The sequence below is a fragment of the Myotis davidii genome, unplaced genomic scaffold (assembly GCF_000327345.1).
Source record: "Myotis davidii unplaced genomic scaffold, ASM32734v1 scaffold1534, whole genome shotgun sequence".
Taxonomy (NCBI): Eukaryota; Metazoa; Chordata; class Mammalia; order Chiroptera; family Vespertilionidae; genus Myotis; species Myotis davidii.
In genome coordinates this window covers 202,533-217,358 of record NW_006285799.1, presented here as the reverse complement: position 1 = coordinate 217,358, position 14,826 = coordinate 202,533, and the positions used below count along the sequence as shown (strand labels likewise).

Genomic DNA, 14,826 nt, shown 5'->3' with positions numbered 1-14,826 from the left:
GGATAAAAATCACATGATCATATCAATAGATGAGGAAACAGCTTTTGATGAAATCCAACACCCATTTATGATAAAAACTATCAGCAAAGTGGGAATAGAGGGAACATACTTCTGTGTAATAAAGGCTATATATCACAAACCCACAGTCAGCATCATCCTCAGTAGGCTGTCAGAGGGGAGGGGGTTGAGGGCAGAGTGAAAAAGGTGAAGGGATTAAGCAAAGAAAAAAACAACAACTTTTTACAAGTGTTCTTTTAATGTTATCATAAGTGATTATACCATAAGTATAATTGAGGGAGGGGGAAAGAACAGTTAATTTCAGTTTGTGAAATGCAAACATATTCAATTTATATCATATTTGATTTTCAGGACAGCATAAGAATTAATGTAACTGCCCTGAAAGATGATGGGGAGGTATCTAAAGAACAGGTTTGTCTCCTTTGATTGTTTTTAATATCACTTAGCTAAATATTATGTAGCCTATTTTAATTTAGATAATGTATTTTTATATGAAGAGTTGTCATTTATAAACCATATGTATATGCTGCTTTATTTTAAGGTTGTTCTTAACATAACCTATGAGAGTGGACAGGTATATGTAAATGACTTCCCTGTAAATAGTGGTGTAACCCGAATAAGCTGTCAGACTTTGATAGGTGAGTACTACTAAATTATTTCCATAATTTTGCTGTTTTTAATAATTGTAAATTAGTAAATCAGTTCTTTGATGTTATATATTTTCATTTTTAATTAATAATTTACATTATTACTAATGTTTTAACACTGTTTTCAATTTACATTGGTTATTTCTGTATATTCACATTTTCTCATGAGATTGGCATTGATGGAACTGCATTTGTAGTAGGTTGATAGCATATAAGAATGTCCATAGAGGTAGTAAATGGAGATTTATAAGCAAGAGGCAAAATCCCGGGAAAGTGGCTTTTCACATTTGTGAAAAAGAAAAATTGTCTGATTCTTTAGTTTTCACTTTCTTCTACTCCTGTGCCTGCATACCATTTTTCCTTTTAACTTTTAAATTTTTTGAGTTGTTGAAAGACAAAATTTGTTACATTGGAATATGTACCATATTATTTGAATGAAATAAAAAATATGAGAAATATGTATATTTAAATGTATGCATTTAAGACAGTAAATTTTTCTCTGAGCACTCATAGCCTGTACTTGTTATAAATTTTTATTATCATTTAGTTTGTAGTGTCTTTTAAATTATTTGTTTTGATATTTTCTTGTTGTATAAATCGGTTCAGAAATAGATTGTTTAATTTCCAAATATTTTGGGGGTGTTTTCATCATTCTTCTTCATATGCTTGGTTTTTATATTAATTTACTGTTCTTTTAATGGTTACCCTTGAGATCAATAAACTAGTACTTTTCTCATTTCCCAAACAATGCAAGAATCTTAGAACACTTAAATTCCATTTATTCTCTCTCTGGTTTTGTGTTGTCATGCATTTTAACTCTGTGTACATCATCATTATGTTGTTGTTTCCTATGGTCCAGTACTCATTTATGTTTGCCCTCACAGTTACCCTTTCCATTGCTCATTCCTTCCTGAATCTCTGTGTTCCTCTCTGGGGCAATTTTCCCTTTGCCTAAAGCAGTGGTCGGCAAACTGCGGCCCCTTGAGTGTGGCTCTTCCACAAAATACCACGTGCGGGTGTGCATGTACAGTGCGATTGAAACTTCGTGGCCACACTCAAGGGGCCAAAGAGCTGCATGTGGCTCGCAAGCCGCAGTTTGCCGACCACTGGCCTAAAGAATTCCCCTTACTATATTTTTAGTGCAGATTTGTTAGCAGTGAATTATGTAAGCTTTTGTTTGTCATCTTCTGTAATTTCTGCTGAGAATCAGTTTGTCATTGGTCCATTGAGAATATTACCCTTACTATATTTTTAGTGCAGATTTGTTAGCAATGAATTATGTAAGCTTTTGTTTGTCATCTGTAATTTCTGCTGAGAATCAGTGTGTCATTGGTCCATTGAGAATATTGTTTTTCTGTTTTTTTCTGGTTGCTTTAAAGATTTTTTTTCTTTGTCTTTGATTTTCAGTAGTTTTACTATGATGTGCTCAAGTGTGGGTTTTTAAATCTGGGACTTAATGTCTTTTGTCAGTTTTGAGAAGTTTGGGGCCATTATCTTTGCAACAAATGAAACAGCAAAGTCAACGAGGAACAGTTTTATGAAGACTTAGTCAGATTGAGCTAAAATGCCAGGTTCTCAATAGAAATGTCTGCACCTATTTAAAAAATTTACAAAAGTGGGTCTATACCAGGGGTGGGCAAACTTTTTGACTCGAGGGCCACAATGGGTTCTTAAACTGGACCGGAGGGCTGGAAGAAAAGCATGGATGGAGTGTTTGTGTGAACTAATATAAATTCAAAGTAAACATCATTACATAAAAGGGTACAGTCTTTTTTTTTTTTTAGTTTTATTCATTTCAAACGGGCCGGATCCGGCCCGCAAGCCGTAGTTTGCCCACGGCTGGTCTATACCATCTAGAGATTTTGATTTATTAAGATTGAGGTAAGGCTCTGTTATCTATATTGTTCTAGGTGTTTCTGATGCATAGTTAGAATTTAGAACCAGACCAGGTGTTTGAACATTTATATTTACTTTAAATTAAGTGTTTATAATTGTGAATGGAGTCACTGTTTAACAAAAGCTATAGAACGAAAAGCTTGATGTATACTCCCAAGGAATTCAGCCTAGTCCCGGAGGCAGGTTTATAAGCAAAGAGCTACCATTAGTGCTTTAAAAATCAGAAAAGGTATGAACTCAGCATTGTAGGGATACAGTGCTAAATTTCCTAAGTTGGAATTTATTTTTAAAATGTGTTTGGGGGAGAGTGAGAAGTACAGAGCAATACAGATAAAGGGAATAGCCCTCTAAAGGCACACAATCAATTTAAACCACTGGGTCTGCATTTAAAATATTTAAAATGTGTTTGGGGGAGAGTGAGAAGTACAAAGCATTCCAGATAAAGGGAATAGCCCTCTAACGGCACAGAATCAATTTAAACCACTGCATTTAAAATATCTCTATTACTGGATTTTGTGAGTGAATGAATGCATGCATGTGCTTACTTTGCACATGGCATTGACTGTTCTTCTGACCTGCTTTGTAAATAGTTATGCCATGTTAGTTACGAAGGATGTTGCCAGTGTGGTGTTCCCTACAAAATCTACAGACCATCAAGCAGTTTTCCCTTTCAAATGACTGTAAGCATTGTAATGATCCTCCAGGTCGTCTTTGTTTTCATAAATCTGAAATATCAGTAAGGTCAGAGATGAAGAGAGCCTAAGAAATCAGCTTACAACTATCTTGTTCCATGTAAATGTCATCAAAATAATCAAATTCAGTAGCAGATTTATAGTCATTTTTTTGTTCAAAGCTGTCACTTTTTTTTTATATAGTGAAGAATGAAAATCTAGAAAATTTGAATGAAAAAGAATATTTTGGAATTATCAGTGTAAGGATTTTAGTTCGAGAGTGGCCTATGACATCTGGTTCCAGTTTGCGACTAATTGTCATTCAAGAAGAGGTAGTAGAGATTGATGGAAAACAAGTAAGATAATATGCTTATTAATCGGGAACTAAATTGTAAAGATTTGTGCTAGTTTTTATGCATGTGTTCAATTATTTTATTATTTATTTCTGACTTCATATGATGAAAGGTACCCTTAATGTTGCCTATATTTAGTTAGAATTTTTTATTTGTTTTAGCATTTACAAGTAAGTAAAGAGATTGAATTTGGTTCATAACTGCTACCATTGCCTCTGGCTAAGTCTCTCTAAGTTAATGAAATAGAACTGAAAGCAAGCAGATATTAATGAGTGCTACAGCACACAGGAGTATGATTAAAGTTGCAAATTAAATGCTTCAGAATGGGGGGGGCAATAAAAAGAAATTGTGCGAATATGACAAGTTTCTTAGTTACAGAAATTAGGAGGGAAATTTCAGTTTTAAATTCTTAGGGGATTGTACCATTAAAATAAAGAGTAATTGCTTTTTTCTTTTTTAATAGGTTCAACAAAAGGATGTTACTGAAATTGATCTTTTAGTTAAGAACCAGGGAATACTCAGACATACAAACTACACGCTACCTTTGGAAAAAAGCATGCTGTATTCCATTTCCAGAGATGATGACATTTTATTTACCCTTCCCAACCTTTCCAAAAAAGGTACTTTAAAAGGCCATTATTGATTTCTTTAGTTGGTAGCTTTTAAATCATAGTTAAAATGTTTGAAATAAGCTTCTTTCAGAAATGCTTTATAACATGCATTACTTTGTATATCCATTTGAGGACTCTGTTTTAAGTCTTAATAGAGTATTATCAATGCTGATTGTATAGAGATATTTTACTGTAATTATCAACTCTTACTCTGGGTAATCATCATATAACATGTAATAAGATTATCATTCATTTAAAGGAAGAAGCATTCATTTTTCCCAATGAAATGGAACTTCTTTTTTTAAAATATATTTTATTGATTTTTTACAGAGAGGAGGGGAGAAGGATAGAGAGTTAGAAACATCGATGATAGAGAAACATCGATCACTGCCTCTTGCACACCCCCTACTAGGGATGTGCCCGAAACCAAGGTACATGCCCTTGACCGGAATCGAACCTGGGACCCTTGAGTCCGCAGGCCGATGCTCTATCCACTGAGCCAAACCGGTTAGGGCGAAATGGAACTTTTGAAAATTTGACTATGTGACAGAATCATAACTGCTATAGTTTCCTTTTAATGGTCTTAGTTTATGGCTCCTTTCTTGCATTTAAATCTGAGTAACCAAATATGTTTATTTTTTCTCCCATGGAAAGATTTATATTCTTGCTATCTAAATGTTATCGGCATAGCAATCTTAGGACTGGTAGGAGAGACACCAGCATGCGCCTAGCATTTTGGTAACTTGGCTCTTCCTCCTCAGTAGAAAGTGTTAGTTCACTACAGACCACCAGCCAGTATCTTATCAGGAATGTGGAAACCACCGTAGATGGCGATGCTTTACCTGGCAAATTACCTGAAACTCCTCTCAGAGCAGAGGCTCCATCTTCCTATAAGGTAAATTAGGTATTTTGGATTATCTCCACATTATAAACATTTATGGTTTTTAAGAAAAGAGCATAATGAGATGAAAAGCATGTGGTTTGGAACCATGGGACAGTGTTAATAATGAACTCATAACTGTTTTAATGTGGTATTTTTAGGTATTTGTTTTTCTTTTTCAAGTTTCATTTAGTAATAATGTAGTCAGATAATGATTATCAAAGCACTGGATTTTGTTTTGTTTTGGATTTTCAGTTCCGGTCTGTCTCACATCCCCATTTGTCTGTTATTTTATGACTCCCACCTTGCTGCACACACAAGCGTGGTGCCCTCAGCATCTTGCACAGTGACTGAGCACACTTGGGTAAGAGTGCACTTTCTGGAGTCAGACTGCCTAGGTTTGCATTCTGGTTCTGCCTGCCACTTACCAGTTGTGTGATCTTCAACAAGCCTGGTCTCTGTTTATCTGTGCAGTGGGACACCACTTAAGTCTGTAAACATGCCTATGTGATGTGGCTGCTGAAAGGATTAATAAATGGGTACAGCTGTAAATATGCATTGGCACCTACTAAGTACTCACATATTACGTATGACAGTCTACTGCTGATTGGGAAATATTCAGGGTTCAGAGAGAGTATCCTGATATCTCTGTATATATGGGCTAGGTCCTTTACTCAAAATAATTTCCATTTAAATGAGCAGGTCTTTGGTTAGTCTTAGGATTCCAGAGATGATTATTGAAAGTTCTCACTCAGGATTGGGGTTGCTGAAAAAACCCAGGTCACCTTTTGCTGCCTGAACTCGTATGTAGTATCTTTACTCTGCCTACCTCGCTTCCCTCAGAACAGGATAGCCCAAGAACAGACTGCTTTCAAAGCCCAGGCCATTGGGTGCTGCCTAAGTATCTTTCCTCTGTTTACTATAGCAACATATTTTACACACAGCAAATTCCCCATGTGTTCCAGGAGCTAGTACTGTGATTCTCTTTCCTTTTCTCTTTTCCTTTTCTTGTCCTCCAACTATTGGAAACACATAGTTGACTCCAGTGCATTTTGTATAAAGTAGACTAGCCTAACCTCTGGTTATTTAGCAATTATTTTCACTTGGTATATAGTTAGAGAACAGTATACAGTGGGGCCTTGACTTACGAGTTTAATTCGTTCTGAGACCGAGCTCATTAAGGAGCTCGGTAACTCAAATTACTCTACCAACTCATTGCAAAAAATCGGCCGAGAGACAGCTGGTATCTCAAAAAACTCGTTAGTCGGGACACTCGTAAGTCAAAGCCCCACTGTAATTGTAAAGGATAGTAATATTTCTGTGTCTTAGAATTTTAATATTTAAAATTATAAATAACTTCACTGTTTTAAAATGAAATGCACTCATTAAAAAGAACAGTTTTGACAAGTGTAGACATCCATGTAACCACTACCACAATCAAGATACAGAATATTATCACCCCAAAACTAGAATTTGATTTTTAAAGTTTCTTAGAAGTCAAATGAATCTTGCATATGTAATCAAAAGTCTTTTTTTAGGTGATGTGTCAGTGGATGGAAAAGTTCAGAAAAGATCTGTGCAGGTTCTGGAACAGTGTTTTCCCGGTATTCTTTATGTTTTTGAACATCATGGTGGTTGGAATTATAGGAGCAGCTGTGGTAATAACCATCTTAAAGGTGCTTTTCCCAGTTTGTGAATACAAGTAAGTATTTTTTCCTTTTGAAACATGAGTATTTTTAGTGATTAATAACTGGGTTGTAGTTACTTTATATTTTTTGCTTTTTAAAAATTTTGTATTTTTCAATTACAGTTGACATTCAGTATTATATTAGTTTCAGGTGTACGGCATAATGATTAGACTTTATATAACTTGCAAGGTGATCCTCCTAGTAAGTCCAGTACCCACCTGACACCATAGATAGTTATTAACTGCCAGTTCTGTTATATTGATAAAGACTAAATGGCCATTGTAGATATGCACCACTTCTTAATCCGTGGACACCAGGTTGCTTCCATATCTTGGCTACTATAAATACTGCAGCAAGGAACATAGGGAAGCATATATCTTTTTGAATTTGTGTTTTGGAGCTCTTTGGATAAATACCCAGAAGTGGAATTGCTGGGTCATATGGTAATTCTACTTGTAAATTTTTGAGGAACCTCCATGCTGTTCTCCGTAGTGGCTGTACCAGTTTACATCCCCACTAACAGTGCACGAGGAGTTCCCTTTTCTCCACCGCCTCATCTACACCTGTTTGTTGAGTTATTGATGATAGCCATTCTATCAAGTGTGAGGTGATATCTCATTTTGCATTTCTCTGACTAGTGATATTGAGCATCTTTTCATAAGTCTATTTACTATCTGTATGTCCCCTTTGGAGAAAAGTCTGTTCAGATCCTCTGCCCATTTTTTTAATCAGAGTCTTTGGGTTTTGGTGGGGTTTTTTTGGTGTTAAGCTCTATGAATACTTTAATGTATTTTGGATATTAACCCCTTATCAGATGTATCATCGGCAAATATCTTCTTTCATTCATGTTAGTTCCAATAATGCTGTAGTGTTCATTTGTTAATGTATGTATATATCTTTACACATGTATATTTATGTGGAATAGATTCCTAAAAATAAAATTACTGGATGAAAGAGTATATGTAATTAACATTTCCTCAACACTGGTAATAGTTTTTGCTGTGTGGCCAAAAATATAACCCATTTTAATTTACATTTTCCTCTTTTTTAAAAAAAAATATTTTTATTGATTTCAGAGAGGAAGGGAGACGGGGAGAGAGAAACATCAATGAGCTCTAGCCAGTTTGGGCTCAGTGGATAGAGCACTGACCTGCAGACCAAAGGGTCCCGAGTTCGATTCTGGTCAAGGGCACGTGCCTTGGTTGAAAGCTCCTCCCAGGCCTGGGCCCTGGTCAGGGGGCATGTAGGAGGCAACCAATCAATGTGTTTCTCTCACATCGATGTTTCTCTGTCTTTCCCTCTCTTCCACTCTCCCTAAAAATCAATGGAACAATATCCTTGGGTGAGGATTAACAACAAAAATTAGAAATATCAATGATTAATATCTTTGATCGGCTGTCTCATTCATGCCCCCTACTGGGGATCATGCCCTAACCCGGGCATGACCAGTAATTGAACTGTGACCTTCTGGATCATAGGTGGACACTCAACCACTGAGCCACACTGGCCAGGCTGCATTTTCTTAATAGCATCTTTGCTAGTCTAGGTGTAGCTAAATCTAGCATCTTTATAATTAGCTATATATATCTATATATATTCCTCCTGTGATGTCTGTTTATAGCATTTGCCTATTTTTTCCAATTGCATTGCCTTTTATAATCATTCTTTCCTCCTGAGATGTCTGTTTATAGCATTTGCCTGTTTTTTCAATTGCATTGCCTTTTATAATCATTAATATGTAGGGGCTCCTTTGTCTGTTATACATCCATAACATGTATTGCAGAAATACTTTTTTTTTATCCCAGACTACAATTTGTCTTTTGCTCTTGTGTATGGTATCCTATATCATATGGAAGTTTTACATTTGGAGTGAAAGCAATTCATGTTTTTCCTTTATGACTTCTAAGGTTTTTAATGTTCTTAAGTAGACCTTTCCTATCTTAAAAAATCATGTTTTCTTAAAACTTATTTATCATCACTTTTGTGTATAGTTTAAGCTAGAGTAGTAACTTGCCCATTACTTGGACTGTTAACTTACTATGAACTAAATTCCAGTATACATTAGTCTTGTTTCTGGACTCTCTTCTTCCGTTGATCTATTTAACTATTCCTATGACCATGGCAGTTTTGTTATGATGGTTTTTTTCTTTGTTCTTACAATTCTGCATTCTCTTATTTTTTATTTATTGTTGATAATATTACAGATGTCCCCCATATTCCTCCCCTTGTCCCCCCTCAGTCCCTGTAATTATTATATTTCAATAAAATCTTTGTTAGCTGTTTAGGGCAGCTGTTTCTTCTCTCCACTGTTCTGTCCAAAAAATTGATACAGCAGTTCTTGCAGTTTCTCTCCTATGAACTTTATAATCAGCTTGTTCAGTTTTATAAACTAACTTCTGTTGATGGTTTGATTTGGATGATATTGAACTTGCAGTACAGGTCTTGGATCCAATGCAAATATCTCCCCTCTGGTCAGGGATGATAGTAGCAAAAGGAGAAATGCTGTCTAAAGATTTAAGGTTCCATTCAAGCAGTGAGTATTGTTTAGAAAGCTGCTTGGGCCTAGTCTTTTTGCCCAGCTTGTGCAAGTCTAGGGCTCTACCTACCTGTCTTGGAGATCTATTCTTAATCCTTTCCTTTCCTATAGTACCAAGTAAGGAACTTCCTCTTAGACCTTTCTATTTTCTCAGTTTGCTTAAAGTGAACTTTGGACTCAAGAGTTTGTATAATCATTATAAACTAGATAAAATGAAGCAAAGCACCTAACCCCAGGTATATATTTCATTATAACTTGAAGTAGCCCTATCTTACTACCAATTTTAATTTTTATATTTCAGAGGAATTCTTCAGTTGGATAAAGTTAATATTATACCTGTGGCAGCTGTCAACTTATATGCAGATGGTCCTGAGAAAACAACAGAAATCCTTGAAGATAAAATATGTATTTGAAACACCACCTCAAATCATGGACTCTGAATTAGTTTATTGGCTCTAAATTTGCCACTTGAATGTTTCTTTAAATCATTAAGAATCAGTTTACACACTAGAGAAATTGCTCAACTCCTAAAACTTGACCTTTAAAATGTCAAGTTAAAGTTCACCTTATTCTTTAACAGGGCTGGCTATTCAGATGATGAATTGTTAAGGAAATTTTAAACAAAGTGGAAGAGAAGACAAGTGAAGAAACTTTAAAATTACCAAAAAGGAAAAAAAATGGGCAAAACAAAATGCCATGTGCCAATACTTTACAAGGTGCCTTTGTTAAGGAAGTTATATCCACTTAATTACTATAATATATAAGACTTTATGAAAAGCACTTTATGAAATTCTAATTTAAAAACTCAAGAACTTAACACTTATTTTTTTATTCAGTCAAATGTGCCTTTATATTGTCTGTGACTCAGTATAAAAATCACTGAGGTGTATCATGATTTCATTGTACCAAGACCACTTGCCTTGAATACACTAGGATTCAAAAATAATAGTGACATGTTCTCACTCTAAAATAAATGTTTTTTGAGGAAAAAATAGTCTTTTGGGCAGAAATACTTTACCCAAGCTCAAATTATTTCTGTATAATAGCTGCTTCACGTACACTGGCTGAAACCAACATTCAAGTCAGTTAAAAGGACCATCAGTATCATGGAATTAGAATATACCTTATGGTTCTAAGTATAGGGCTGGTTATAATACAGTAATGTTTGGCCTTTTTTTTTCTTTTTTTTTTTTTAACCATTACCCTATTGACTTATATTTTACAGTGTGACCTAGTTCATACAGTACTTATCTTTACTCCATGTGATAGATACCTTCTATTCTGTTTTATCAGTAAGATTTTTATTGCAACCCATCATTTTAAACACATTGTCCAAGAAAGTTATGGCAAGTTTTTAAAGCCACTTTATGTTTAGGCTAAATAGATACGGATGTATGGGAGAAGCATGGCAGTAGAGAGTAAAGGAGTGATGCTTCATTTTGCCCGTTTTTAATAAGGAATAACAGCCCTGTGAAATGTGCTATCTCCATATTATAGAATAAATAATAGCATATAATGTAGATCTTAAAGTCATCCAGTTGGTCAACACTATTTATTTTCTGTCCTTCCTCACTAAGTTGCTAGAAATGACCAGTTCTGACTCCAAATGATGACAGGGTCTTATTTCATCCATTCAGCATAAGCTTGTAGACTGTGGTGAGAACAATGTAGAAGGCTACATGGCCAATTGGAGCGGACAGGCTTCGCAGTCAGTAGATCCCTATCCTGCCTTTTCTCCTTACCAGTGGGAGGGACCACAGCAAGGCACTCAGGCTTCTTGGGGCTCTGTTCTCTATGTTTGGGATGATACAATAAGTTTTTTGGTTTTTTTACAAGTAATCATAAATAGAAATCTTATTTAAAATTTTATACCATTAACTTGTATTTCACTTTTACTTACATCATCAACCGTTAATTATGCTTAGTATCCTGAGTGAATGAGTTTCATTAGAATACACTGAGCAGCATAGGCTTAGAAGTATCTACTTCCCTGTAGTGCAGCCTCTCCTATGTAGGCAGAATAAAGTCAGGCAAGGTTGTATATAGATACATGTTTTTTCATTTTAAATGCATAGTGAAATGAAGGATCTTTAAAGATCTCCCAGGAAATGGAGGGAAGGTACCATAACACAGGCTGGAAGATACACTGGGCTTGGTTCATGTTTCAATTGGCTACTGTGTAAAAATGTTCCGGAATTTTCAGTTTCCCACTGGCACCCAAGGAACTAGAGCCAGTCTTACCACCTAGAAGAAAGAGCAGCCATGGAGGTGGAAGATGCTATACTTACAAGTGCATATAAAGACAGTTTTCCAAACTAAGTAACAGAGACTGTATTACAACATTTGTAGTAAGTGAAAGAAATCAGGCAATGCTAAAGTAAAACAAATTGCTTACAGCTTTAAAAAATTGCCTTTATTCAGAATCATACGGTTTTTTAAAAAAAATCTTACCATTATGAAAGTTTAAAAAAATATAGCACTCCGTGCAATGAAATACTACATTTAATTATTCAAACACTTAAGGCAGGTTTCTCACAGTTTACATGTGAGAATTAGCATGATCCAAATTCTAATATCCATTTCTCATATCTTTCAATGTCTGCAGCAGATACTGACTTAGAAACCTTTTTTAAAGCCATTTCAAAATCCTCCATAGTTGTGGGCATGTGCATTTCTTCTCTTGAAAGATTTCGGATTTCTTCTGGGGTCAAACCTTCAATACGCCTTCTCATTGCCATCAAGGATGCATCCCTAGGTTTTAAATTTTTTTAGAAAAATTGATATTTTGATTGAGTGAAAACCTATTAGCTAGAAAAATATATTTCCTACATGTCCAGGAAGGTGGTTTCTCCTCGTATTTCGTGCCTTTTTTTTTTTAAGGAAAAACTTTTGGATTCAAGCGCCTCTTTCACCAAATTTTATTCTTAATAGCAGTCACATTTATTAATTTATTTCACAATTCTGTTTCCTTCATGACAGTATACTAAACAACTGCACCAACATTATTTAATCCAAGACAATTACAGATTTTCTATTTTACACTCTTCGTTGTAACATTAGCTTCTTGAACTTGTAGTTTTCAAATGAACTGTAAACTTGATCTGTAAGATATACCGGTATCTTACTAGCACCTGCTAACACTAACTAAATACCAGAATTTATGTCTTTGTAGACTAAAAAGTGTGTCTTTTTCTTAACTTGGCATGAAAACGTCATAAGTTTAGACCCACAAAAACCTATGCTTCCAAAATAATTCATACCTGCACACGTTGGTAATGTCCGCACCTGAATAACCTTCCATATTTTCTGCTATACGTGCAAGGTCAACATCATCAGCCAATTCCAGCTCACGGAGACTTATTCGTAATAGCTCCTCCCTGCCTTTTGCTAATGGTAGGAACAAATTTAAAAATATAAGTCTTCAACATAAATACAGTGTATTATTTTTCCTCAAGTCCACTTTGTATGATAAGTTGTTTACCAATTCTTAGAGCTCATTTGCTTAAAAATTTCCTCACTGAATTTTACATTTCCTAATATCAAAGCTTTCGGGCTCTAGATATAGCCAAGCCAGTTAATATAAGGAAAAACATGCCACATTTGTCTCTTGAAAGAAAGTTAACAAATTTTAAAATTTCTAAGAAAAACTAAGAGTTAACATGAGTTTTCTGACAAGATTCACATGAAGATACCTGATGGTAATGGAATATAGATTCTTTTTTCAAGACGTCGTCTTAAAGCCTCATCAATATCCCAGGGAAAATTAGTAGCTGCCAGAACCATAACCATTTTGGAAGGGTCATCATTTTCAGAAGCACCTCCAACACCTAAAAGAAGGGTAAGGGGAGAGTAAAATTATACTCAGTTATATAAATAAAGCTCAACTACTTAAAGATCATCAAATGTTTAGCACAACATTACAAAGTAGTATAATGGTCAAGCCTCTTTAAAACTTCTAAAACAAACTGGTACATACGTAAACTTCAGTCCAAGAAAAATAAGTTCTTGTAGTATGCAAATAATAAGACTCAAAACGGACTCAATCAAAAGACTAGCTCAACTACATACCTTTTTTTTTTTTAATTTCAAAAGCATACATATCCCTCTCAGGCAAATTTATCTGCATTTATTTCAATTGCATGGCTAAAAATAAGAGAACAGCATATATGCCAGCAGGTGCCTGTGAAGAGCCATCATTTCTGGCATGACTCCACTGTCAGTGCACCAGGTAATGCTGTCAAACTCCAGCCCCCTGTAGTCACGGGAGTTGGGAGGGCTAGCACCAAGCAGAGCTTAGTCAATTCACGCACACACACATGCCTACCATCCATCTGAACCAGCAGCTCGGCTTTCACCCTCCTGCTTGCTTCGTGCTCTTCAGAAGTCCCTCTGCGACTACAGATGGAATCAATCTCATCAATAAATATGGTGGCTGGAGAATAAAATCGAGCCTAAAGAAAGAAACCATGCAACACCAGGTTTTTATTTCCTTTAAAAGTAATTTATAGTTTAGCAACCACAAAACAGCTGAGGAGTCTGCCACACTGTGTATCTTTCCCTCTTGTCCTAATATTGGGGGAGAGGATAAAATTGGAACAGCTAAAATATAGTTTCTAATACAGACTTACTTACTAAAATATATGGCAAATTTTTTTGCCATTCAATACCATAATGATACATACTTATGAGTGATATAAATTCAGGATTAACCTGTGTACTACAAAAATATTAATAACTGGTGGGAAAACACAGATACTGGTTAAGGGTTCTAAAGTTCTAGAAAAAAAATTGGTTAAAGAGAATCATTATCTTAAGTAAAATTACATAGACTCCCTCTAAGAAATTATAATTGCCATTTTTCATTTGACAAGTACTTTTTAAAATCCTCTTAAGTAGTGAAATAGAAGAGTAAATTTATATGGCCCAAATTTTCTGTTTGAGATAAAAATTCATATAAAATTTACCATTTAAACCACTTTAAATTGTACAATTTAGTATATTCACTATGTTGTGTAACAATCACCACTATCAAACACCAGAATATTTTCACACCCCCAAAAAACAGCCCTATTTCCCTTCCCCCAACTCGCAATCACTAATTTGTTTTCTGTCTCTACACTATCGATTTGCCTATTCTGGACATTTCTAATAAATGGGATCATAAAATGTGTGGTCTTTTGTGTCTGACTTCTTTCACGTAGCGTAATGTTTTTGATGTTCATCAGCAGTTGGACATTCCCCGAGGGGTCCCAGATTGGAGAGGGTGCAGGCCAGGCTGAGGGACACCTCCCACCCCGGCCCTGGTCCTGCATGAATTTTGTGCACCGGGCCACTAGTTTCTAATAAATGGGATCATACAATTTGTGGTCTTTTGTGTCTGGCTTCTTTCACGTAGCACAATGTTTTCAATGTTCCAATGTAGTAGCATGCATCAATTCTCCATTTCTTTTTATAGCCAAATAATATCCTATCATATGGACATACAACAGTTTCTTAGTCTATTCATCAATTTGATGGTCATTTGGA

At 35.3% G+C, this 14,826-nt stretch overlaps 2 protein-coding genes across 5 annotated transcripts in view; one reads left to right on the top strand and one right to left on the bottom strand.

Moving 5' to 3' along the window:
* Positions 1-315: 315 nt before the first annotated feature.
* Positions 316-10,292, top strand: GINM1 (glycoprotein integral membrane 1). Its single transcript, XM_006756881.2, has 7 exons — positions 316-429; positions 560-656; positions 3,437-3,588; positions 4,049-4,205; positions 4,958-5,091; positions 6,615-6,778; positions 9,602-10,292. Exons 1-7 carry the CDS (start codon positions 331-333, stop codon positions 9,711-9,713), a joined length of 915 nt encoding a protein of 304 aa, XP_006756944.1. The 5' UTR covers positions 316-330; the 3' UTR covers positions 9,714-10,292.
* Positions 10,293-11,687: 1,395 nt separating this feature from the next.
* KATNA1 (katanin p60 (ATPase containing) subunit A 1) overlaps positions 11,688-14,826 on the bottom strand; it is a 22,664-nt gene continuing 19,525 nt past the window's right edge. For all 4 annotated transcript variants that reach the window (XM_006756880.2, XM_006756879.2, XM_006756878.2 and 1 more), the window contains 4 exons: positions 13,625-13,751; positions 12,993-13,127; positions 12,561-12,687; positions 11,688-12,051 (listed from right to left, as the gene is read on the bottom strand). In XM_006756880.2, coding sequence (XP_006756943.1) covers positions 11,853-12,051; positions 12,561-12,687; positions 12,993-13,127; positions 13,625-13,751 — 588 coding nt within the window. In that variant the 3' untranslated portion in view covers positions 11,688-11,852. The remainder of the gene's footprint in view (positions 12,052-12,560; positions 12,688-12,992; positions 13,128-13,624; positions 13,752-14,826) is intronic.

Bases quoted from the DNA above. Each gene is read 5' to 3' on its own strand.
- GINM1 (XM_006756881.2), top strand. From the start codon at position 331: ATGCAAACATATTCAATTTATATCATATTTGATTTTCAGGACAGCATA. The intron at 4,206-4,957 runs GTACTTTAAAAG...CTTCCTCCTCAG, and splicing joins TCCCAACCTTTCCAAAAAAG to TAGAAAGTGTTAGTTCACTA. The intron at 6,779-9,601 runs GTAAGTATTTTT...TTTATATTTCAG, and splicing joins TTCCCAGTTTGTGAATACAA to AGGAATTCTTCAGTTGGATA.